At 34.9% G+C, this 25,970-nt stretch overlaps 1 protein-coding gene across 3 annotated transcripts in view; it reads right to left on the reverse strand.

The window, feature by feature from the left end:
- The window catches only part of UBAP1 (ubiquitin associated protein 1), a 51,763-nt gene that overhangs the window by 7,956 nt on the left and 17,837 nt on the right, over window positions 1–25,970 (reverse strand). For 2 of the 3 annotated variants that reach the window (XM_006182717.2, XM_014557625.2), the window contains exons 2-4: window positions 16,267–16,307; window positions 8,472–8,596; window positions 1,374–2,309 (exon numbers count right to left, since the gene is read on the reverse strand). In XM_006182717.2, coding sequence (XP_006182779.1) covers window positions 1,374–2,309; window positions 8,472–8,596; window positions 16,267–16,300 — 1,095 coding nt within the window. In that variant the 5' untranslated portion in view covers window positions 16,301–16,307. The remainder of the gene's footprint in view (window positions 1–1,373; window positions 2,310–8,471; window positions 8,597–16,266; window positions 16,308–25,970) is intronic. The other variant, XM_006182718.3, reaches the window with a different exon arrangement.

Consider the following 25,970-nt stretch of genomic DNA (forward strand, 5'->3'; position numbering starts at 1 on the left):
TTTGGTCCCTAAATGGTTTATTCCAACACTCTAAGTTAGAAGTGTGGGGTAGGGTGGCTGAGGATCCCTAACCTTTCCCAGAGTGCTTTTAATTTCTCTAAAGCAGTAGACTATCCTGCTGACCAGAGCCCAACCACAAACCAGGAGAAAATTAGGATGAGGCCCATTACCAGGAGATGTTATGCACTCTGTCAAGTTTATCTGGGCCAAGGTTCATGGAATTTTACATGCAGCAGTATGCTGACGATGGAAGCACTCACACAGAGACAATCACTCATCAAGAACGCTGTTGCTGGGGCCTTGCAATCTTTGTAAGGCAGGTCAAGGCTCACGGTTTCCACCAGCCAACAGCAGGCTTATTATCGTCTCTGAGATATCCCACCAATACGACAGGCTCCTTTCTGGCCCTAATATTGTCTTGATATGCTGACATTTAGAGAATCTGTGAACTAGTGTAGCAAAAGGTTCTTGGACTCCTATGACTTCTATTCTATAATGCAATAATGGATTGTTCTGTGCTGCTAAAACAACCACATCAAATAAAGTAATCTTACTATATGTGCAACATTTTTGTACGTGACAAAATCAGATTTTCTTCAAGATGATTCAAATTTCAACTTTGTATCAACCTATCCTTCGACACTAAATCTGAGTTCCAACCATTCTCTCTCCTTGCCCTTTGGAAAAAAACGTACAATTCTTAGTAGTAAGAAAAAAAAAGCAATTGCAATATTAAATTAAAGCCATTTTAAATTTAAATTAAAGCAATATTAAAACCTACAGGTTTAAAAATGACTAGTATCTACCACTTGCTCATACAATACAAATTATGCCCCAGTGACTAAAGTACTGCCCAGTCTGAAGAAACATAACCCCAAATTGGTCAAACCACAGTACACATAAGAACCAAACTTCAGGGCAGAATGAGATGGAGAGACGAAGGCAAGGAGAAGATATAATGAGGAATGCCAAGCAACCTTAAAAAAAATTAAGAAAGGTATCAGTTGAAAAAGTAAAAAGGTACAAAGAAACCCAGCCTTTAAAAAATGCAAACACAAGACATGGCAGTACAGAAAAGAAGAAACTGATTAGGCAGGAAAATATCATTCACATGGTACAAATTATCTTTTTGAAGGAAAAGACCAAAAAGACACAGGGAAGAACAAGCCAACATTAACCAGATTAGGTGCAAAGGTAATAATCCTTGTCCTCAGAAAAATAACCAGAACTACACATACTTATATAAGCAAGGTCGATTTGGCCACGCCCCATCCTGCCCTAAACCTTGAAAAGAGGAATGTGAGGGTGGCAACTGCTAGGCAGAATTTAGAAATCTTTGGCGCTTTTATAATTTAGGGGGATAAAAGGCTTACCGTGGGACCTGTATTTGGAGGTGATGATTCTTCTGTGGACACAGACAAGACAGAGAGGGAAGGCATCTGGGAGATCAGATCAGAAGGGGTCAGGGTTGGCACTTCTGTGCCACTGTCCAAGTTCAAAGCAGAAAGCCCAAGAGTATGATACCCATTGAGCTCACTGGCACTGCTTTGGGTGGAAGGCTTTAGGGGATTTCGGAACGTGCCACTGCGGAGGCAGGATGTGCTATGGAAAGTGCTTGCCATCTTGGCTGTCTTCTGACTGCTGTCATCAGAGTCAAGTTTGGGGAAGGACAGGGATTTGATATTGCTTACTGCAGGGATTGGGGGGAGGGACACTTTGGAAGACAGCGACATCTTTTCACAGTTGCCCAACTGTGGTAAGGTTATAAAGCCATTGGGTTTGTGAAGAGGCTTGAAATCTAGGGTTGCCCGCTCCAGGGATGCCAGGACCTCCTCATCCTGTAACACAGACCCAGAGCCGCCTCTAGGCAAGTTACTGTCCAATAACTGAGCCACAATGGGTCTAGTGGTTCCTACCAGAATGTTTCTCAGCTCTTCCTTCTCATCAATAGTTTTTAACTCCAGATTATCGAATGGGTCTTCTTCACACTCAAAATCAGCAGGATTGAAATCTGCCTTTGTATGGGGCGGGCTGAGAACTTTCTGTTTCGTGGCACTGCTGCTGACCCGAGTTGGGGTGAGGATGCTGTTGTGCTGTAAGCTGGCAAGGATGGGATTAATAGGAGGTGGCATTGCTGCTGTACAGTGAGTCTTGGAGAAGCTCATTTTGCTGTCACCCTCTGGGCCACTCTTAGAGTTCACTTTAGCTTCTGCTTCCTCAGCCTTGCGCTCAGCTTCCCGCTGGGTTTCTTGGATTTTTTTAATATCTTCAGCCCACTCAATGGTTTTCTTTTCCAAGGAGAAGTCATACTGCAAAGATATATCAGAAAAAGGAGGTGTGAACCCAGGTGGCCACCCCTCCCCCAATCAATTCCCCCACCCAATTCACTTCTTCCTCACTGACACACGAGAACAGAGCAAAGCAGCATTTATGGTGTATGGGATGATCCCCACCCAAGAACCTAAGGCTTCCTAATCTTACATAATTTGATCAAACTATGCTCCCTGGTTATTTCTAGAAATTAATTACAAAGAGCTCCCACCAATTCTAATTCTACCAGGCCAGACGTACCTGGCCACTTCCCTTGCTTCTCTCCCCTCAGGCCATTTCCCTTCCTAGAATTCTTCATTGGTGGCTCAGACAGGACGCAGTCTCCTCAAGAAGCTTTCCTGATGGCCCACTGCTTCCATGAATCCTTACACAGAGTCTGTCTCTATCATTTGATACTGAGCACATGTGACCATATGTAGCTTTGACTTTCTCTACACATTTCCCCAGTATTATCACCAGCCTCATGTGAGCAGCAACTGGGCTTTAGACTTTCTTAAGGTCTCCATTATCTAGCACAATGCCCTAAACAGATTCTATGCTCAACAGTAACAATGGCCCCTAATAGTTTAGAAGCACAAGGTACCATGAGTGATTCTAAGCACTTTGTGTGTGTTAATTCTCTACATTTTCTCAACAACCCTTTAAAGCAGGTACTACTGTTATCCTCACTTTACAAGGGCTATGCCCAAGGTCAGCAAGTTGTTAAATAGGAGAGCCCGGATCTGAACCCAAGCAGTCTGACAACAGATTCTATGCACTAACCACTACCAGATTATAATGAATAGATTGTACTCTAAATGCAGGAAAACTGCTTATTAAGAAATCTAGGCATATTCATATTAAAACTTTACAGCACAAACTCAACAAAAAACAACCTGATTAGAAATGACCAGAGGATCTGAATAGACATTCTTCCAAAGAAGACTTCCAGATGGCCAACAGGCAAAGGAAAAGACGTTCAACATCACTAATTATTAAGGAAATGCAAATCAAAACCACAATGAGATATTAGCTCACATCCATCAGAGTAGCTATTATCAAAAAGGCAGGAAATAACAAATGTTGGAGAGGATGTGGAGAAAAGGGAACCTTCTACATACTGTTGGCAGGAGTGTCAACTGGTGCAGCCACTATGGAAAACAGTATGAAAATTCCTCAAAAAATTAAGAATAGAATTTCCAAATGATCCAGCAATTCCACTTTCAGGTATTTATCCAAAGAATACACAAATACTAATTCAAAAAGATATATGCACCCCTGTGTTTGTCACAGTATTATTTACAATAGCCAAGATATAGGTACAACCTAAGTGCCCATCGACAGATGAACAGATAAAGATGTGGTATATACATACAATGGAATACTATTCAGCTAATTTTTTTTTAAAAAGGATGAAATCTTGCCATTTGCAATAACATGGACAGAACCTGAGAGCATTATGTTAAGTGAAATAAGTCAGAAGGTGACAGACAAATGTGTATGATTTCACATATGTGCAGACTTGTGTGTACACCCACACACAAGCAAACAAAACAAAAACACAGAGAATAGGTTAGTGGTTATCAGAGGGAAAGGAGGGGGGCAAAAAACGGATAAAAGGGGTCAACAGTGTGATGACAGGCAGAAACTAAACTTTTGGTGGTAAGCATGCTGCAGTGTATACAGAAGTCAAAATACAATGCAGCATACATGAAACTTGTATAATATTATAAACTAACATTACCTCAAAAAAAAAGATTTTACAGTACAAATTGTCCAAGGATTCACTTTATGATTCCTTAACAATATGTTATAGAACAATTTATAAAACTTTCACTTGCATACTTAGAAAAAATATACCTATTATATAAAACAAAATTCACCTAGGACAGGAGAAAACAAAACCTCTGGTATTTACCCAAAAGCAGCAAAGCTAAACAATGTGTGCACATTCAGGGTTGGAGCCTCATTAAGAATAAAGAAGAAGGGGGGGAGGATACAGCTCAGTGATAGAGTGCATGCCTAGCATGTACAAGGTCCTGGGTTCAATCCCCAGTACCTCCATTAGATAGACAGACAGATAGATAAGATAAGATAAGATAAGATAAGATAAGATAAGATAAGATAAGATAGATGGGTTGGTTTACCTCCAGCCCGAAAAACAAAAACAAATAAACAAAAAAACCAAAAGAATAAAGAAGAAGGGGAAAGAAGAAGAAAGAGGCCTACCATGATAAGACAATTTTAGAGTAGAAGAAACATAATAAAGCGTCTCTGGTCTTCCCCAAGCCTTCCAGCTTCAAAGAACACAAGAGAAGCCTGGAAACGCAAAAATCAAGAAGTTCACTTACCCAGCCCTGAGCCAGCTACTGGGCCCCAGAAAAGCATGTGGGGGATTAGAGGGCCTCCTTTCTACCACTAACGGAACAGTGAGAAAACAGCACTGGGCAAAGACTGCTGCTTCTAACTATGGAGGAAATTCAGTTTTGCAACTGATTTCCTCCACCAAAAACTGAGGCTGTTACCAACTTCCCACTGCCTGTAAACACAAGTCTCTGAAGTTTTACTTCCAAGAACAATTGAAAATTTCTTTCCTTTTTTTATAAAAAGTTTTTATAAAAATTTTATTAAGCTTTTATTTTTTAATTACCAAAGTAATATATAATACTTGGAACAAAAAATTAAAATATGTAGTAACTTACGTTGAAAAATATGAAAACAAATATATGTAAGTTTACTTCCAAGAACAATTGAAAATTCTTTCCTTTTTTTATAAAAAGTTTTTATAAAAATTTTATTAAGCTTTTATTTTTTAATTACCAAAGTAATATAATACTTGGAACAAAAAATTAAAATATGTAGTAACTTACGTTGAAAAATATGAAAACAAATATATGTATGTTCCTATATGACTGAAGTACTGTGCTATACCAGAAACTGACACATTATAAACTGATTATACTTCAATAAAAATATATTTAAAAAAATAAAATAAAGAATACTTGGAACATAGCAAAAAAGAGGGAAAAAACAGCAGAAATATTACAGTGAAAAAGTAAGACTGTGGTTTGAGTGTACAATAATAACAGCATCTAACATTCTTGGAGTATCAGGAACCAGAGTAGACATTATAGACATACTATTGTATTTAATCCTTATAACAACCTTAAAAGCTAATTATCCCCATTTTACAGATGAGGAAATAGAGGCTTGGATAATTTAAGAAATCTGTACAAGATTGAACAGCTATTTATTATACAGCAATTCCAGCCCATGAATGAGTGAATCATAATCTGCTCTAAATTATAACACTAACGGCCACCATCCACTACTGTGGCCATCACCATCACATTCAATGAAAGCTTTCTGGACCCTGGGTTCAAGGGTTTATGTATGTCATACCGGCTTACTTTGATGAATTTTTAGCTGAAAAATCAAGTTTATACGGTAATGCAAGGGCAAACATGACAAAGTCATAGGAAGCGTCGAACTATCTGTCTAGGGCTCTATGTCTGACTCTTCTCTGGATAGGGAGGGAGTCAGCACCAAGGCCACAGCCCAATCCCCGATGGAGACCCCAGACAAAGTTTAAGGGAGCTATCTGCAATTAGAGAACAAAAACATTTCAACTAGCCCACACAGGAAAGGAGCTTGGGAGCCTTGATCTCCTCTTTTGTAATGAGTGAGTGCTATGAGAACAGTGGGCACAGTACCAGGCACTTATCAGTGCTTCATACTAATCAAATAAATAGAAAAATCCCAGCAAAAAACTACAATGGCAACAATTTGGGATTGTAAACAAGTTTTCTGAATGAATCAATGAAGCAGTGAATAATATGAGAACTAATGAAATAGGATGGAGAGTTTTTTAAATCATATTGCTAATAGTATCTTACACAAAGGGGTATTTAAAATATTTGTTGTTGCCAATAAAAAAATCACCAGGCAAAATAAACAAAGTAAAACTTTGTAAGGGAGATCTCTCTCCTCAGAAACATAAAATATTTAATATTATTAGTAACTAGGGAAATGCACATCAAAACCACCATAAGAGAGGGGAGGCTATAGCTCAGTGGTAGAGTGCATGTCTAACATGCACAAGGTCCTGGATTCAATCCCCAGTACCTCCATAAAAAATTAAATTAAATTAAATAAATAAATAAACCTAATTACCCATGTCCCCCAAAAAACCCACAATAAGAGACCACTGCATACCCACAAAGATGTATATAACCAAAAAGACAGATAATAACAAAAGCTGGCAAGGACGTAGAAAAATTTGGAACCTTCACGCAGCACAGGTGGGACTGTAAAATGATGCAGCCACTTTCAAAAACAGTCTGGCAATTCCTCAAAAGATTAAATAAACACAGTTACCATATGACCCAAGCAATTCCACTCTCATGTATATACCCAAGAAAACTGAAAGCAGATGTCCACACAGAAACCTGTATACAAATGTTCATAGCAGCACTATTAATAGCCCCAAACTGGAAACCATCAAAAATGTCCATCAACTGATGAATGGAATAAACAAAATGTGGTATGGCGTATCAACGCAATGGAACTACTCAGTCATAAAAAAAGAAGTACTAATACTTCATTTACACAACATGGATAAAATTTGAAAACATTATGCTAAGTAAAATAAGCCAGTCACATATATATTTATATATAATCACATATAAAAGACTATTGTATTATTCCATTTATGATATTCCAGAATAGGCAAATTCATAGAGACAGATAGTAGATTTAGTGGTTGCCAGGGGCTGGGAGGAAGGGGAAAATAGAGTGACTGCTAATGGGCACTGGGCTTCCTCTTGAGGTGATGAAATTGTTCTGGAATTAGATGGTAATGACGGTTATACAATTCTGAAAATACTAAAAAAAAACAAACAAACACTTATTTGCATACCTTAATAGGGAAAATTTTATGGTATGTGAATTATATCTCAATAAAGCTGTTATTTTTTAAAATGTAACCAGAGTTCTACTACGATTACTACTACATAAAGACTAGAAGATATAAAGAATACATTTTAGAGTAACATGGTAATTCCTAAGTAAATCCCCCCAAAACAAAACTTCTTTGCCCAGAAGCTGTATTTTAAAAAAAATCTAAAGTCACAGGAAGAAGTGTTTGGGTGAGTAGTGTACTTTTCTATCTGTAACTCCTTCTCTAAACTGTTAGCTCCTTGTGGTCAGTAATTAAGGCATTCATCTCTATCCTCAGCTCTGGTAAGGCACCATTCAAAAGCAGGCGTTCAATAAATGTGTACTGAAGAAAGGAAGTCACATAACAGGGCTATTTGCTGCTTTCAAGAAGTAATTTTATACATATACATGTAACTGAGCTTTAAAGATACAAGGGTTGAGAAAGACGCTATTAAGGAGATGGCATTTAAGCAGTCGAGAATTAACAGATTTTTACCTGGCAGATAGCTTTTAGTTATTGTGAGGAAGAGAAGAATATTCCAAGTGGAAGTAACAGCTCATGAGAAAAAGCATAGTACAGACAGGTAATAAACACAGTACATTTGACAAACTGCTAGTAGCCTGGTTGAAGGGCACACGGAGATGATGAGCTAAGGTACTCTACCATAACCTATGTCTAGCCTTGATTCAACAAGGTTGGTGAATCACTGTAAGTTTTTTAATTCAGGAATATTATTGTAGAAACAATATGAAAAATATAAAGGAAAAAGCTGCAAGCAGAGGGGCCAATTAAGGAGGCTACTTCAATAGCTCAGTGAAAAAATAAGGTAAGACTAAACTTAATCGCAAAGGGGAGACACAGCAGAGAGAAAATATTATGTAACTTGAGTGATCGAGAAGGTAATGAGGACATCTGTAGAGAGAACGAAGGAGGTGAAGAAGCAAGTTGAATGGGCAATGGGGATTTGTTTTGGACAAGACACAGAATCCTAGGAACATACAATCTAACAGATGACACAAGATTTATAACATATATAAAAACATTTATAAGTGTGTGCGCGTGCACCTGTATGTAAGAGACAATGTGAGCCAAGCAATAACAGTTAGGAACTATCAGAAACACAAGTAAGAGAAACGAGAACGTTTTTTTCTATTTCACTGTACAAATTCTTACTGTTTAAATTTTCAAATGTACTAAACTTTAACTAAAAATTACCACTTACCTGTACTTCTCTGACAACCTGCAAACAATCAGGCAAGGAGAAGCCAATAGGGAGACCAACTTTAGCTGGTGTTTTGAATTTGTCTCCTATCTTAAATGGGACATCATCAAGGTAACTGAAAGTCCCTACAATCAAAAATAAAGTAGAAAATATCAGCAAAGAACTTAATGTTTTGCTATAATCTTATGTCTAGGATACAACATTAATATACGCTATCCTAAGACTAGAAGTTACAGAGAGTTCCTTCTCTGACTGCTTACCTTCTCCTGACCCTAGATCTCTAAGGAGGAACACCTACTTGAGCCTACTTGATCTTACTAGGGTTTACTATCAATTATACTTAGCGTAAAAGCCAAAGTACTCATAGCAGCCTAAAAGGCCTCCCCAACAGCCATCATGTCTCTTGCCCTCACCTCCTGGCTCACTATACTAGGTCACAGTGATTCTCTGTTCCTCAACCATGATATGGTAAAAGTCGCCTAAAACAATTCTGCACGGGCTGCTCTGTCTATCTGGAATGTTCTTCCCTCAGTCGTATGACTTCTTCAAGTCTTTGCTCAAATCTTTTTATTTTAATTTTATTTATTTATTTTACAATGTCGTATTTTTTACATTTAAGTATAGCCGATGTACAATATTATATGTTTACAGGTATACAACACAGTGATTCACAACTTTAAAGGTTATACTCCATTTATAGTTATTATAAAATACTGGCTATATTCCCCATGTTGTACAATACATCCTTGTAGCTTATTTTATACCGGATAGTTTGTACCTCTTAATCCTCCACTTCCATCTTGCACCCACCCATCCCCACTGGTAACCACTAGTTCCTTCTCTACACCTGTGAGTCTGTTTCTTTTCTGCTATATTCACTAGTTTGTTGGATTTTTTTTGATGTCACATGTAAGTGGTATGTTACAGTATTTGTCTTTCTCTGTCTTTTTTCACTTAGTATAATGCCCTCCAAGTCCATCCATGCTAATACAACATCAAATCTCACTTTCTAAGTAAGGTTTACTCTGACCACCCTATTTAAAATTATTACTACACCCCTCACTGCAGTAATCCCACATTAGCACTATCTTTTCCCCACAGCACTTATGACCTTCTAACACACTGTATAATTCCCTTTTAAATTACATTTATTGTCTGTCTTGTCCAATGAAATATAATGAAAGAAGCTCCTTGCAGGCAAATATTTAAGTCTATTTTACTTGCTGATGTAGTCTCAAAAGCTTTGGCACTGCCTGGCACATACTAAACACTTATTAAATACTGATAAACTGATGACAGAATTTCCACAAAAGAACCTCCTTGATTCAGATTTCTCTACTTCAGTAAGAATCATTTTTTAATTAATACAAATAATTACTCTAGATTTTTTTAAAGACTATTCTGGAGATGTGGAAATATTTAAGAAGCATGGCATTTATGGAAAAAAGGAAAACCAATCAAGACCATGGGAATCAGAATAGAATTATCAAGAGACACAAGCCATACACAACTGAACTGCTTTAACTCCCTAAAAGTTCTCTGCTTGTCACAGATGAATGATACAGGAAGACTGGGATATCATCATCTCTAGGGTCAGACAAAATGTGAGCAGCTCTCATATACAACTCTTACTGGGTATTCACTCCAAATACCAGGTTTGGGGCTAACTCACTGGCAGAAGCATCAGAGACAATGAAACATAATTGACTAAATGAATTTTGCTTTTTGAACATTAGCAGCTAGTAAAACAACGTTTTCTTCTGGACTTCACACTAGTATATCTTCTTGAATGCTCATGGACACAATAAGAGAAATTATACTTCTTCCACGAAGAGACTTCCTTCTAAAAAACTGTAGATTTCGAGACTTCATCAAGGTCAAGATGTATTTGTTAATCTTGTTATCATTCCTACTTTGAGAGGTAGATATTACTCTGAAACCCTCAAACAGGAAGAAGGCCCTTGCTCCCACCCTTGGAGGGAGAAGACTCTCTTCCTCATGTAACTTCTAACTAGAATTAAAATATTTTAACTCTCTCTCGCTCAGCTAGCAAATTAAATCTACACCAGCATTCAATTTAATAATTTTTCTGGGGCATAACCATAATTATTACCACTCTAGGGAAGTTTCCAAGTTGGTCATACCTTTATAAGTGCTATTTTCTCAGCTGGCAACGCCTGTTACATTCCCACCCTTATTTACTTGATTAATTATGTCTTGTTCTTTAAGAATGAGCTTAAGATCAACTCCCTTCTCAATCTCAGAACACCTAGTTCATACTACTACCTCAGGTCTTACACTCTATATTGTTAATAGTTTGTTTCCTTATACTTCCCCTGGAGACTCTTGATGAAGAATTTAAGTGTCCCTCAACAAAGGATAAACGTTTCTTAACTACACCCCTCAAGCTCAGCATAATGTCTGGCAGATGAGATTTGCTGAATGAGAATAAATAAAGAAGACATGGTCTTACATTCCTCTCATATTTAATTCTCACCTTCCCACACTAACTCACATTCAATTAATATTTATTAAAATTCAGTATGATTTACCTACAATGGCAAAGCCAGTCACAAAAATGTTTTAACAGAGTACCTATGCAAGATGCAAGCACATTTCTAAGGTTCTGGACAAAGTCACAAAAATGTACCAGGTGCCACCCAAAAAAACAGTATCATAGACCATCATAGCTTGCCAAAAGTAACAAAGCTAAGTGTTGGTTACAACACTAAAAGCTTTTCCACTTATAAAACGTTTTATATTTTAGAGATGAAAAGCAAAGCTCTTTTTAATTTTAGAGAATTTTTATCTGTCTTCCATGAAAAGGCACTCAAAAAACTGAAAGTATAACTGAAAGTTAGAGTCTAACTTTGGCTAGTGCCCCCAATTAACTGGAAACAAAGCTGAAACTAGCATTTTCTAAGAAGCATTGGAAAGATTACAGTTGTGATTACACAAAATTAAGTCTTTTAAGAAAATTTTAAGTATACAAAGTAGGTTAATTATATGACACACACATTAGAAAAATCCTATCTATAATAATACTTACACACATAAGTGATATACAAACATAAGAAAACCCATACACATTAACACTAACAAAATTTTCTTAAATGAACAGTTCTATTATAGATAGGTAATGGGAAGATGAGGGGGGAAAACTACCTTAAAAAAGGACTCTACTTAAGATATCTAAGCCAAATGATAATCTTCCAAGAAAGGTGTTCAGTTTCCTTGCCTCCTTTCAGTTAAGAATGACAGTGCTGTATAAACCAACAACTTATATTCTATAAATGGAATTAGGCCCTGGCTTAGGGACAGACAAGATCAAATAGAACACCTTTAAACAACTGCTGTTCCCCTCCATTAGCACGAATTACAGATAAATGCTTTAAAAAGCAGTTTCATTTCACTAATAAAGCCAATGCCAAGGTGATTTAGCACATCCCCTAAATCCTCCCACCAATCTTTGTCCCCTACCCCCAATTCTTTAAATATTGTTTACAGGAAAAGAGCAAACAGTTTTGTGATTATCTGGAGGCGGTAGAGATAAAGAGCAAAAGCCATTTAAAGAGACAGCAACAACAACAACAAACAGCAACCTTTTGAATGATGGACAGAGACGACCATAAGTACAATGAATGGTGATGCTGTGAGGATAACAAAGAACATTCTTCCAAATGCAGCCAGTTATGCCTTAGGAACTATTCATTGTTATCTAATACATCAGACTACTTAAAAACATCAATATCTCTTGTTTCTCAACACATCTATTTTTAAATATATTCAATAAAAACTCAATCACATGGCCCAGAGAATTAAACATTGTGACTAACAATTTGCTGGCTCACCCCAATTAACTTTCAGTTTCAGTCTTTATCACTGAAAATCTAGAATGTCTAAGCCCGTTCTCTTTAAGTCCCATTTAGAAAAAGAAAGTAGGTGCATCTCTGATGACTGTGGCCATGGCAGTTCCCCGAAGTCGGGTTCTGCTTATCGCTTGGCATTATGCCAGGGTGGAAGGGAAAGGGCTGAATATGCAATAACTCAGGATAAATTCTGGGAAAGCTTCATTCTGTTCTCTTTCTTTCTAAATTGCTGATATGTTTATGATCTTGTGACCTAAGTGGTTTTTGTTTAGTTTTTTTTTTTTTTTCCTGAAAAAAAGGTAATTTCACATGGAAGAGAAATTCCTAATAGAGGGTAGCAAACAGATTATGTTTAATTCAGGTTTTACTGTGCATTCAAATTTAAGTTTTTGAAAAAAGAACAGAACAGGTCAAACTTAAAATTAAGTGAAAAAAATTGCAAATCCATGATTGGATATCATCATTTAAAAGTTGTAAGTCAGATAACACTTTCAAAATTAGATCAACAGATAGACACACAGACACATACACACACACACAGAGAAAATTATATAGATATTGCTATAGGGTGTGAAGCCAAAGAAAACACTACTCACGCCTAACAACAAAAGTAAGCCACATAACCTACAAAATCAGCTTTCTAATATACAATGCATGGCACTAAATCAAAAATAAGACACACAAAGAAGAAAATGTGATCCATCATTGAGACAAACCAGTCATCAGATCCAAATCCAGGGATAGCCAAGATATTAGAATTATCAGACAACTTTAAAATTACTACAATAAATGTTAAAAGTCTGAAAGTTAAAGATGAACATGTGTGAGCAGATGGGGATTTCAACAGAGAGGTAAAAATATAGACACAAATGGAAATGCTAGAAATGAAAAGTGCAGTATCAGAGAAAAAAATTTTTGATTGTTCATAAGCCAGGTTATGCTAATCAGAAGACAACAGAAGAGAAAAGAATCAAATAACTTGAAATTAGGTGAAAAGAAATGAACAGAACTGAAACACAAAGAGAAAAAAGTAGGGAAAAAAATGGAACAGAGCCAAAAGAGATTTCTGAGACAATATCAAACAGCCTAATGCATGTGTGATTAGTCTCAAAAAGATAAGAGAGAGACATGGGCCAAAAGAAATGTGAGAAAAATAATGGCTGCAATTTTTCGTAAGTGGTAAAAGATCAACCCACAGATCCAAGAAGTTTAGCTCACTCCAAGAAGGATAAATACACAGAAAATCACACCAAGGCACAACAGTCAAAATGCTGCAAACAAAAGATAAAGAGAAAAATCTTGAAAGAAGGGGGATGTGCAGCATATTACACACAGGAGAACAATGATTAAATGACGGCTGACATTACACTGTACAGCAATAACAGATCAACTTTTAAAACAATCTAAAATAAAGTATTTTTCTATCACTTAGGAGAAAAAGTAGTGCAGTACCTTAGTAGAACTTAAACTAAGGGTAAAATGAATCTTTGCAGATGTTACAAATAGGACATCTTGGCCCTTCAATAGGGAGAACTTAGTTTTATCAAGTCCAATTACAGACTTATTTTTCCCAAATTAGAATCTGAAAGCATTTATCCAGATATTACAAGAGTAATTTATGTTTGCTGGAACAGTTTTTAAAAATCCTTTAAAAGTCACTTTGAGAAAATAACTTTTTTCTTAGATAAGTGGAAAATGAGTTAAAAAATTACACAACATTGTAAATCAACTATACTTCAATTAAAAATAAATTTTTTAAAAAATTTAATTAAAGAGGATTGACATTTTAAAGCCCCAGGCTCCAAGAAAGGCCTGAATTACAATGAACCAAAAATTTGCAATTTACATAATATAAGGGCAATATTTTAAAAAATCTTTGAGAAATAACTGTTTGTATCTCTTTAGAATTATTTAGGCATATGCTGCTATTAATGTCAGTGGAAAAAGTTCAACCTCAGTTGAAAAGAATGAACTTTAAGAAAAGTCAAATACTAGTCATAAGACAGCACAAGATCTTATTTAAGATATTTGATAGAAAAAAATATTAAAATAGAAAAAAAGCATTTTTATATTCAGGCCTAAGAGCAGTTGTTATCTCCTTGTCTACATCCCAAATGCCCTAGAATTACACACACACACACACACACACAACCCCCAATGGACCAGTCAGATATTACCTGAATTAGGGGGAACCAATCCAGAGGCTACGCCAATCAGATACTCCCTTGATCAAAAGATACAAAAACTTTAGCTATATGGTGCTAAACAGTTTAGCTCAAAGATCAAGTAGCAAGCAGCACCATAACTGGGGTGGCCATTTTTGGCCCAGTGCACTGTATACAAGTAGGCCAAGAAAGGAAGTCTATAAACAGAAGAATAAAAATGGAGCACATCCGCAGAGAAAAGCAGTGAGAGATGTAGGGAGTAAGCAGTCTGTTTCCTGGCCTTCTAATTTCAGCCTTGTAAGGCCAAGGCTGAACTTGATTTTCTGCACTCAGATGCCTAGAAGATTGCCTATTAAATATTCTCCACCTATTTCTCTTAATTTCTATTCCTTAAACAACATGATATCTAAAAATAAGATTCTTTACTCTAAAAACCCAACTAAAGCTACTAAAATTCAAATATGAACCTAGCAAATTAAAGCAGATGAAGCCAAAGAGAGAAAGAGAAAATCTTTTCTCAAATTTTTCTCAGTTAGAACGTTTCATTTAAGCACCAAAATTTTGGTTAAGAATATAAGGAGATGGAGGAAGTCCTAAAAAATAAGTCTGGAAAAAGTGATCCAGAGGCAATGACAGATCTGCCCCTCTATTATCATTTGATTACTCTGAAAGAGTCCTGTAATAATCTTTACACAACAGGACACAGCTTACCTGAAATATCTGATGCCTGACCTGTTACACAGAATGCAAATTCAAGAGTCTGAATGACTTAACTCCAAGAGGATTTAACAAAACATATGCAAGCAATATATGTAAGCATGTGCACAAGGGCAATTCGAAATATTAAAGCTGTTGTATAAAATATACAGCAAGTTAAAACCATGGTAACTGTTGCACCGCCCCGACTCAGCTGAGTCATATTATTAAACAACCACTTATAGATCAGAAGAGCATAATGACACGTTGCCATGCAGTCTACCAAATCACTCTTACATGATTTTTAAAACAGAAGATACTTTTTTAAAAACACCTTTTAAAATAATTGTGTTAAAACAGAATATTTGTTTTAAAACTCCTTTTAATATAATTGTGTTGTCTGGATATTTCTAGTGTTTAATTCTTTTCTTCAACTGTGTGAAAAGAGGGTCTAATTTTTAACTCCTTAGGCATCTCCATTCCTCCGAAATGCAAATAATAAAGTTTATTAATGTATTCCATTTTGGAAGGTGTTATCTTAGAAAAAGACAGTAATAGTAATAGTTTATCACTATTAGTTTCAAATGCAAAATTATAATTATTACTACTGATACTTCTGTAATATAAATCTGCTAATCATGTCTTATTTATATTAAGTTACTTCTTTTTATGGGAGGGAACCTAAACCAAAACATTATAAAATGTTTAATAAAGCTTCAGAATTTTTTCACACCTATAATGGTGAAGAGATGGACAGAAAGTAAGAAAGGGAATGGTAACTACTTCAAAATACTGTTGAAGAACAACAAAAATAGGCAGGCTCCCCATCCATCTCTGGTAGTTTCAAGTACCATAAACACAGAGATATTCTAAAGTTTAACTACCCACTTGAAGAAATACTTAATATTAAAAGTTATGTGAACTCCTATGGAATGTATATGCTACACTGTTGACAGCTTTATTTTTCTTAAGCAGATCATTTAAATAAACAAAAAGGGACACTTACTTAATGTGATTTCAAATTCTCAGATCAGATAGTAACATTGACATCTAACGTCCACTTACCATGAAAATCTGCACCCAACTTCTTAGAAGCCATTTAGAACCTGAAAAGCAAAGAAATACTGCTTAGGTGCATTATGGTTTGAGGGGATGTAAACAAATCATTATAAGAAAATTGAGACTACAAAAAAGAAACCAGAAGACTAAAAGGTTCCAGGACTGACACAACCATCAAATTTCTCAATCCTAAAGTCTCAAAAGAGAAAGCAGAAAGAGGGAGAAACCACTAGAAAAAAACAAAGTATTTCTGAAATCTGCATGTTCTGAAAAATACATATATTAGAAGAAAAGCAAACTAACCATTGACCAATTTATATGCAAACTGTCAAAAGAAAAAATTAAACACTTATTCTCCTGATATAAACTTCAAATATGTTAATAATAGGCTAAGAAAAATATTCCATTTTATTCAGTTATGTAAATACACACCTTTTAATTAACTATAACTGTTAAGACTGAAATTTCTGAAGTAAGGAATGAATGACATATAATCCCTTGTACTGCTTTAATTTTGTATAAAATTCCAAAAAAGGAAGGCGGAAAAACCCATAAAACCACACATCTAGCTTAACATTATCTTTGCACTTTGCCCCTACATAAATAGGTACAAAGTCCTTTCCTTACACAAACAATCTTAGCTCTTCAATCTAAAAGTTTATCTCACTTGATATGGTGTTTATACCTTTAACTTACCTATGACATAGCATAACAAATTTATGGTACGGTGTCTATTATCCTGCATTACGTATAGTACAATGCAAGGCATCATGGTCAAAACCACCTACAGGCACATCTCATTTTACTGCACTTTACCGGGCAAATTGAAGGCATGCTCAACCTCATATTGAGCAAGTCTAAGATGCCATTTTTCCAACAGCATTTGCTCACTTTGTGTCTTGTCACATTTAGGTAATTCTCACAATTATTTCAAACTTTTCATTATTATTCTATTTGTTATAGTGATCAGTGACCTTTGATGTTATTCCTGTAACTGTTTCCACATTTTTTTTTAGCAATACAGTGTTTTTAAATTAAGGTATGTACATTGTTCTGGGGTTTTTTAGACAATGCTATTACTGTACACTTAATAGGCTACAGTATAGTGTAAACATAACTTTTAAATGCACTGGGAAACCAAAAAAACTTGTGTGCCTTGCTTTATTGTGATAAATTTGCTTTACTTCAGTGGTCTGGAACCAAGCCCGCAGTATTTCCAAGGTATGGCTATATTTTCCACTGAAAGTTTTTTAAAGAAGGCAAGTATACTGCACCTATCACGTGAAAATTACTCAAAACAATTAAATCTGCACAGGATTTTTTTTTAAGGAAACTGACAAACTGATTTTAAAATTTACATGGGAAAGCAAAGAAAACAGAACAGCCAAAACAATTTTGGGGGAAAAAAGTTGGAAGAACTTACCACCTAACTTCAAGACTTACTATTAAACTACAGTAATTAAGACAATATGGAAATGACATAAGGGTCACACAGGCCAATAGAACAGAGTATAGAAATAGTCCCATATCCATACAATCTACTGATTTTTAACAGAGATGCAAAGACAATTCAAAGCGGGAAAGGACAGTCTTCAACAAATCGTGCCAGACATTCATATGCAAAAAATAAACCTCTATCCATAGCTCCTTGCACCACATATAAAAATTAACTCAAGGGGATGGAGAGATTATGGCTAGGGGATACAGGGTTTCTTTTAGGGGTGATGAAAATGTTTTAACTTTGTGGTAATGATTACAAAACTCTGAATATATTAAAAGCCACTAGATTGTACACTCTAAATAGTGGATTATATGTGATATACTGATACACCACCACAACATGGATGAATCTAAAATGCATCATGGTAAGCAAAAGAAGCCAGACCCAAAAGGTTACATACATATATGTATGGAATATGATTCCATTTATGATATTTCAGAATAGGCAAAGCTACCAGAACAAAAAAAGTAACCTAGCTATAGGGGACTGATAGTGGGGGAAGGAACTGACTATTACAGGAAACGGGAATTTTTTGAGGTTGATGGAACTACTCCATATTTGATAGTACTAATGGTTACAAGACTGTATGTGTTTGTCACAAATCATAGAACTGAAAACAGCATAAATTTTACTATATGTCAACTACACTGCAATTTTTTAAAGTATGTATATATATCATCACAATGAAATTAGATAAAATAGAATCACTTAATAATAATAATAATAATAATAACAACAACAACAACAACAACATTTTAACATATTCCAGTAGGAATGGAATGAAATTGCACTTTTAAAATGCCAAAATTCAAAATAACAAATGATAGGGCTGTATCAAATTCTATTAGTATACTTTCTGCCTGATGACAAGGGTTTTCTACAGTGAAGTACGGTTTTTTGTTTTGTTTTAATTTTTGTGTGTGTGTGCAAAGTATGGTTTATAACAAAGGATTTCTTCCCAATTTAAAAGCAAAAAAAATTTTAAGTGCAAGTAAATTGGTTTATCTCTCTCAGCTTTAGAAGGGAAGAAAAACATGAAACACAAGTTGAAAAATGCAAATGTAACATTATTTCAACACTATGTCTTTAACTGGTAAAATACCTTCTAAACTTAGCAGACAGAGCAAGGCTAAAACACTTTTTAAAACGCAAGCTGGCTAGCAGATACAGGATTTCTCTATGGGGTGATGAAAATGTTCTAAAACTGATTGTGGTAATGGATCCAAAAGTCTGTGTATATACTAAATACCATTCTATTCTTAAATAAGTGAACTGTACGGTATGTGAATTGTATCAATAAAGCTGTTACCAAAAAAAAGTAGCTCTGAATTTGGTAAGCTGTGCAAACTAAAAAATGATTATTTAGGTACAGAGGAAGGGAAAAAGAAAAATGAGTGACGTCTTCTGACTTCAATAATGGCTATTACGAGTGAAATAACAAATAAATTCACTCATTTATAAAAGAGAAAAATATTCATTAATTTTTACAATCTGAAAGGTAATAAATTAACTCTCTTGGGTGGGAGGAGTTACCAAGCAAACAAAACAAACCATTTCCAATAGTCTATTCCTGGTTCTAACTTAGCCAAGGCCTCTTCAGAGAGGCATTTCCCTAGCTTATTTTACATCCCAACTTATCTGTCCTATGTTAGGCAGAAAGTCATACTGTAACAGTAGCAAGAGGTATATATTTGTCCTGATGTCCAGTGACCCCAGAATGTAGGTGTCCCCACATTAAGACCTCACTAGCCAGCAAGTGTCACTCAAGGATAGTTTTTAAGAGTCAACAGCAAACAATTACCACCATTTTCATTACTCACAGAAAGGTGCAGGTTAGCTAACTGCTGTTGTCTTAAACACAACACTGAGTACAAGACAAAGGTTGTGTTCAATCCCTTTAAAGGTAAAAAGTATTACATAAAAGGTAAGCATTCATGGGGGTGGGTATAGCTGAGTGGTAGTGTGTGCTTAGCATGCACGAGATCCTGGATTCAATCCCCAGTATCTCTGTTAAAATAAATAAGTAAATAAATAAATCTAATTACCTCCTCACCAAAAGCAAACAAAAAAAGTAAGCATTCACAGATTTCAAAAGAAACAAGTCAAATTTTAAAACCGGTGAAAAGAAAAACGTCAGAAGGAAATACATTAAAAATATTTTAAGCAGCTGCCACCTCTAGGTGGTAGTACTAGGAATAATTCATAAAATTTTTCCAGTTTCTGAACACTGTATGGCAAACAAGTATTTAATTTTATAATTTCTTTAAAGTTTTCTTTAAAAGTTTCAGTTTCCAGCATGATGTGGGGATGAACTATTCTGGTTAATATCCTATCAGTTAATGGAGAGTTAAAATTATAAAGTATATGGATCATCAATTTTCAAAGAAGCAATAAACCATACTGAAAATGATTTAACTTTTTTATTATATGTGCAGAAGACATTTCACAGACCCTTAGACACTTCAGGATCATCATAATGTACCTAAATCACAAGAATACAAGACATTTAAACCCAGAAGCAAGATTCTTGGCAGCCTCAATCTTCCCACAGAAGCGCAGACCAGAAATATGTTTTTCTAAATCTCTGTTGGGAAAGAAGTAGAATCAAAGCATCCAGCAACAAGAGCTGGGAATATGCTCACAGACAGGTGCAGGAAATTAATGTTTTCATCTCTGTGTTCCTAATATTTACTGATATTGTGGGATATCAGCTATCTGAAGCAGCAGCTGAGGGATAAATGGTTTGGGAGAGGTTCTGATTTAATAAATAATTTTGTGAATAGGCTAACATCAGGAATGTTTTAAAGAAATTCCACCAAATTAAAATGGATTCCTAATGGCTTTTTTAAAAGAAAAAATGCTCAACCAAAGACAATCCACAGAATAAGAAAAAAGATCTGCAAATCATCTGATAAAGGACTTGTATCTAGAATATATAAATAACTATACAATTCAGTAATAAGACAAATAACCCCACTAGAAAGTCGGCAAAAAGATCTGAATAGTCAATTCTCCAAAGATGTACAAATGACCAAGAACCACATGAGAAGATGTTTAACACATCATTACTCACTTGTCAGGGAAATGCAAATCAAAAATTTCCACCCCTTCACCTCCAGCCCCGACCCCCACTCCCATTAAAACATGCATATTATCTGCAAAAAGTAAAATTTCTCTTAAAGAAAGACTAATTAATGAAAATTAAAATATAGCACCCCTTATTACTAAATAAAAGGCTGTAAATTTTTTACAATTATGCCTGAATAGAGCTGATAAAATGCAGATTATCTAGGGGTTTTCTTTAAATATTAAAATAGTTCACTGAATGCAACTATTATATTTTCCACAAACCTTAAGAATATGAGAAATTCATCCATATCTGGTACTTAAAAGATTTTTCTAATGTAGGCTATACAGTTTACTTGACTCTCTCTCAAATATCAAAGGCATTTTAATACCTACTCAGGGTCAACTTCTTTTTTCCTGGACCATCTGGACCATTGGAATATATATGTATTCCACATGAACTTACTATATTTTATTTAATTATAAACTTATAATACTTTCCTATAATCTAAATGTTCAATTATTGAAATGATTAAATTATGGAAAATTCAAAAGATGGGGTGTGATGGCATGAAGTTTATTAAAAGCATATAAATAACGGGAAATAAGTTTTAAAATGTTTTTCAAGTTGAACTGAACTACTTTTAACTATGTAAAAAAGTTGCACAAAACACTACTGAAAAAATACACATGCCCCAAATGTAAAATTATAAATGCTCACAGGAGGAAAAAAAGTCATAAGTAATCATAAATTTCCACTAAAATAAATATAAATGCTTCTATTAAGGAAAAAGTAGAAATAACAGTAACACATTCTTAATTCATAAACTTTTACACTAATAAAATGTAGAACTCCCTGAAGCAACCAAAAATTAAAAGCAATGTTCTATTTTGCTAGTTCAGTGCCACTTCAATTCAAATGTACAGAAAGGAAATCTGATAACTTAAAATTTGAATCGCTGATAAAGACATCTAAGGAAAACAGAAGAGAAAATGGGCAACAAGAAGAGAACTTCAGGGAGAGAAGGAGCTAGAGTGCAAGAGGCAGAAAAGATGGAGTAAAGATTGAAAAAAGGAAAGGTCAGGAGGGTAGGGAAAGGAAGGAAGGTAAGGGCAGGAGACCATGAGAATGAAAACATCTTGGCAAGGCCCAGGCAGCTTTATAAGGGGAAAACAAAGCCCAAGAGCAACTTAATATTAATGTCCTCATTTTCTCCTTCCCTTTCTTATATAGTCATTTAAAGGACTATGACATGAAATTACACTCAACAAACAGCTTCCGAATACACAACAGCAATTTAATAACTCAGTAATCTATCACAGTTACACATACCACAACATGAGATGCATCGGGAACTTTCCAATATACAAATTAATCCAGGATATTCTCAAATTTACAGAGAAAGATGGTTTGGGGAATTATCAAATTTCAAGTCTGACAACAAAGTTAACACCCATGCAACTAGCACTCATACAACACATACATGACTAAAAATCAGACGTGTAACTTCCATTAAAATGTCAATACTAGGCTATACTGTATTTGTAAGAAAAAGCTTTCTTCTCTCTCAGGTCCCAGAGATGTTGTGGAGCCTCAGTTCCTTCGTGGGTAAAATAAGGGGAACAGACTGAATAATCACCCAACCCTAAACATACCATAAATCTAGTGTTAGAATAGAATGAAGGAAAAATATTCATGTTTCCAAATTAAATATTCATTGTTCAAGATAAGAGATCAGCATTCACCACACAGCAACTTTTTGAAGATGTCTTCACTGGCAAAATAAAAAGCTGGCAACCGTATGTTAAATCCCCACCCTCTCCTTTTTTAAAAATTTTAATGATACATGAAACCTTGACCTCTGGAAATCATTTTCCTGTATCACATATAAAATAATAACTTCAAATGAGTCTAATTAGAAAAACAAAAAACATACTTTTGCATACTGCCTGAGACAGAACAAAATCTCAACAAAGACTGGTGAACCTAATATAACTTACAATAGAGTAAACTATTTTCTAAGGACTCTACCAGTAAATTGGTATACTATACACAAAATGTAGATTTTTAGTTGAACATAACAATATTATAATCTTATTCTGACTGAAGAAAGTGCTTGTGAATACTGAATTGAGTTTATGAAACCTTACTTTCAGTCTCTTCAAGATTGAGAATTAGCAAGAGACCATTTTAAGGATCTATCACTGTTCCCAAGTTCTAAAACTAACTGCAAAACTAAGCCCCCTAAATTATTAGCTGCTGCACATCAGCAAATCTGGCTGAAGATGGAAGGCCAACAATAGAGGTCAACAGGACACTGATTCACACTGAGGAGCATTCCAAAGTCTCAGTGAGCTCTTCTTTACACATTAATTTCTTCTTTCAATTTGGCTGGAATACTGCCTGTTCAGTCAGATTTTTCCTGGGCACTGCTGTCTTAGGAAAACAACGAGCTAAAAAAGGAAAATCTAAAATCTTGGAGTCACTAACCTGCAGAAACAAGGTCTAATGGGCCCCACTATTTTGGAAAAGAGGGGAGTATCTCTATGTGGATATGAAAACAAATAAAATATAAAATACAGTCTTATAATGGTGGTTATATCTGGGTAATGGGTTTACAGATGGGACTTTTGGTTTTTTCTTTTATGCTATTGGCTTCCCAAGTTCCCTACTTTGAGAACATATCCACCAACTGACATACATACACATACTTTGTAATTAAGAAGAAAAAAAACAAAACAGTAAACAGAGGGAAAACAAACCCCAGACACCTGTAAGAGGACTAAAATGAAACAACACAATATGTAACTAATGAAATGTGATGTAAGAGAGAGAAAAAAGAATAAAAAAAGAATAAATCAGTGACCGCAAAGAATACCTAGAAACACACAAATGGTTAATGGTTCTAGGTTATAAATTTCATGGAGGTGTAACAGGTGTTTTACTTTACTGATGATAAAGGATACGATCCATGATGAAGAGCTAACATTATGAACTGCCCCAAATAACTTAGCATCACCACTCGTAAAGCATAAACTATAGGAAACAGAAGTAGGTAGAAATACGTAATTAATAAGATAAATCTAACTTTTGTCAAAAGTACTCTGAAAGCAGAACATACCTTTTTAAGTACCCACAGAATTTTACAAAAACTTGAGTAACTATTTGGCCACAAAGAATTCCAATAAATTTCAAAAGTCAGAAGCAGAACAGCCTATAGTCAAAAGGCAAAAAATTATAAATTATATCAGAAAACAAAAAAGTCCTATTACCTGAATTTCTAAACTGACTCTTACAGAACTCATGGATCCAAGAGGGAACCAAAAATAAAATGCAGAAGATAATGACAATGAAAATACTGAATTTGATAACCTACAACATGCAACTAAAGCAGTACTCAGGAAAATCCACAGCATAGAGCAGTTCTCAGAGGAAAATTCACAGCACAAGGACTTAGAACCACACCTATGGAAAACACAAGAATGGAAACAGCAAAAATATAAGCAGAAAATAATAAATTAAATATTAGAAAAATAGATCAACTAATAAATAAACCCAAGAGCTGGTTCTTTGAAAAATTATAACCATCCAGCTAACTTAATTTAAAAGGGGGGGGGTGAATATGTATATAAAATAGAAGAAATTAAAATAATCTTAAGTCATGGCTTTGTTCATCTCCTTGCAAATACATTTGAGAACCTGGACAAAATGGATGATCTCCTAGGAATATATTATTAATCAAAACTGATTATAGAAGAGGCAGAAACCTTAACCAGACCTGTAACTACAAAGGAAATAGAAAAAGTTATCAAAGAGCTCTCACCACCAAAAGAAACCTTAGTCCAGTGAGATTTTAATGGTTCCAAAACATAAGAAAAAAAGGAAAGTTTTTAATTTTTTTAAAAATAAAAATTTTGATGCCATGAGAAAAACTACAGAAAAATCTTACAGATAGATTAAAAAGTTCTCAAAATAAAAACCGAAAATTTAGCAGTACGTTATAGGAATACATCATGTCCAAGTGGGATTTACTGCAATACAGGATAGTTCAATATTAGGAATCTACTGATATAATTCACCATATATTAATAGATCTCCAAAGAAAAATCATATAGCCATCTCCTTAATATGAGGTTAAACACAATAACAAAACCCATCTCTCCCCATACCAAAGTTGAGAATGCTGACTAATGGGGAAACTACACAGATTCTATTAATCATAGGAGCAATACAAAGGTGTCCATTATCACAATTATTTAACATTATTATTTAACATTAGATGAAAGAAGTAAAAGGTTATAAAAAGTCAGAAAAGAGACTTTCCTGGAGAAACCCCAAAACTGAAAAATTATTACAAATACAAGAGAATACAATAAAGTATTTCTGGGTGCAAAATTAATATTCTGAAACAAATAGCCTTCATATATACAATGACCAGACAAGAAGTGTAATAGAAGCATTATGTACCACAGGAGATAAAAAGTAGGAACAAACTCAGATGTAAAGGAAGAAAACTAAAACTACTGAAAGACTCAAAAGAAGACTTATACAAAAAAAAAAAGAAGAAGAAGAAGAAGACTTATACAATTGGAAAAATACACGATAATCTTGGCTAGGACACACAACATCATTAAGAGCAATTCTCCCTAAGTTGTTACATAAATTTGGCACACCACAAATGAAAACTGGAGTCTTCTGTTTTTGTTTTCCTAACTAGACAAACTGATACTAAAATTCATATGGAAACAACAATTAGCAAAAGCCAGGAAAATTCCAAAGAAAATAATAAAAGGAGACTAGCCTATCAGACATTAAAATATTTATTACAAGATACAACACTTAAAGCTGTGCTGTACTGGCACATAAACAGACCAATGGAACAGAGGAGAAATCCCTAAAAATATCCCAAATGTGGACATTAAAAGTGCCATTTAGTATCTGTGAAGTGATGGAACAACTGAGTAGCCACCTACAAAAAAGTAAAGTTGAATGTTCACCTCACATTCCATACCAAAATAAATCCCAGACGAATCAAAGGTATACTAACTAGACAAAACAATATCCTTAAAATTAAAAAGTTAAACAATGATTTCTTGTAGTTGCCAATAAGTAGTCTGAAACTGTAAGGCCAGTGAGACTAAC

The sequence above is a fragment of the Camelus ferus genome, chromosome 4 (assembly GCF_009834535.1).
Source record: "Camelus ferus isolate YT-003-E chromosome 4, BCGSAC_Cfer_1.0, whole genome shotgun sequence".
Classification (NCBI taxonomy): domain Eukaryota; kingdom Metazoa; phylum Chordata; class Mammalia; order Artiodactyla; family Camelidae; genus Camelus; species Camelus ferus.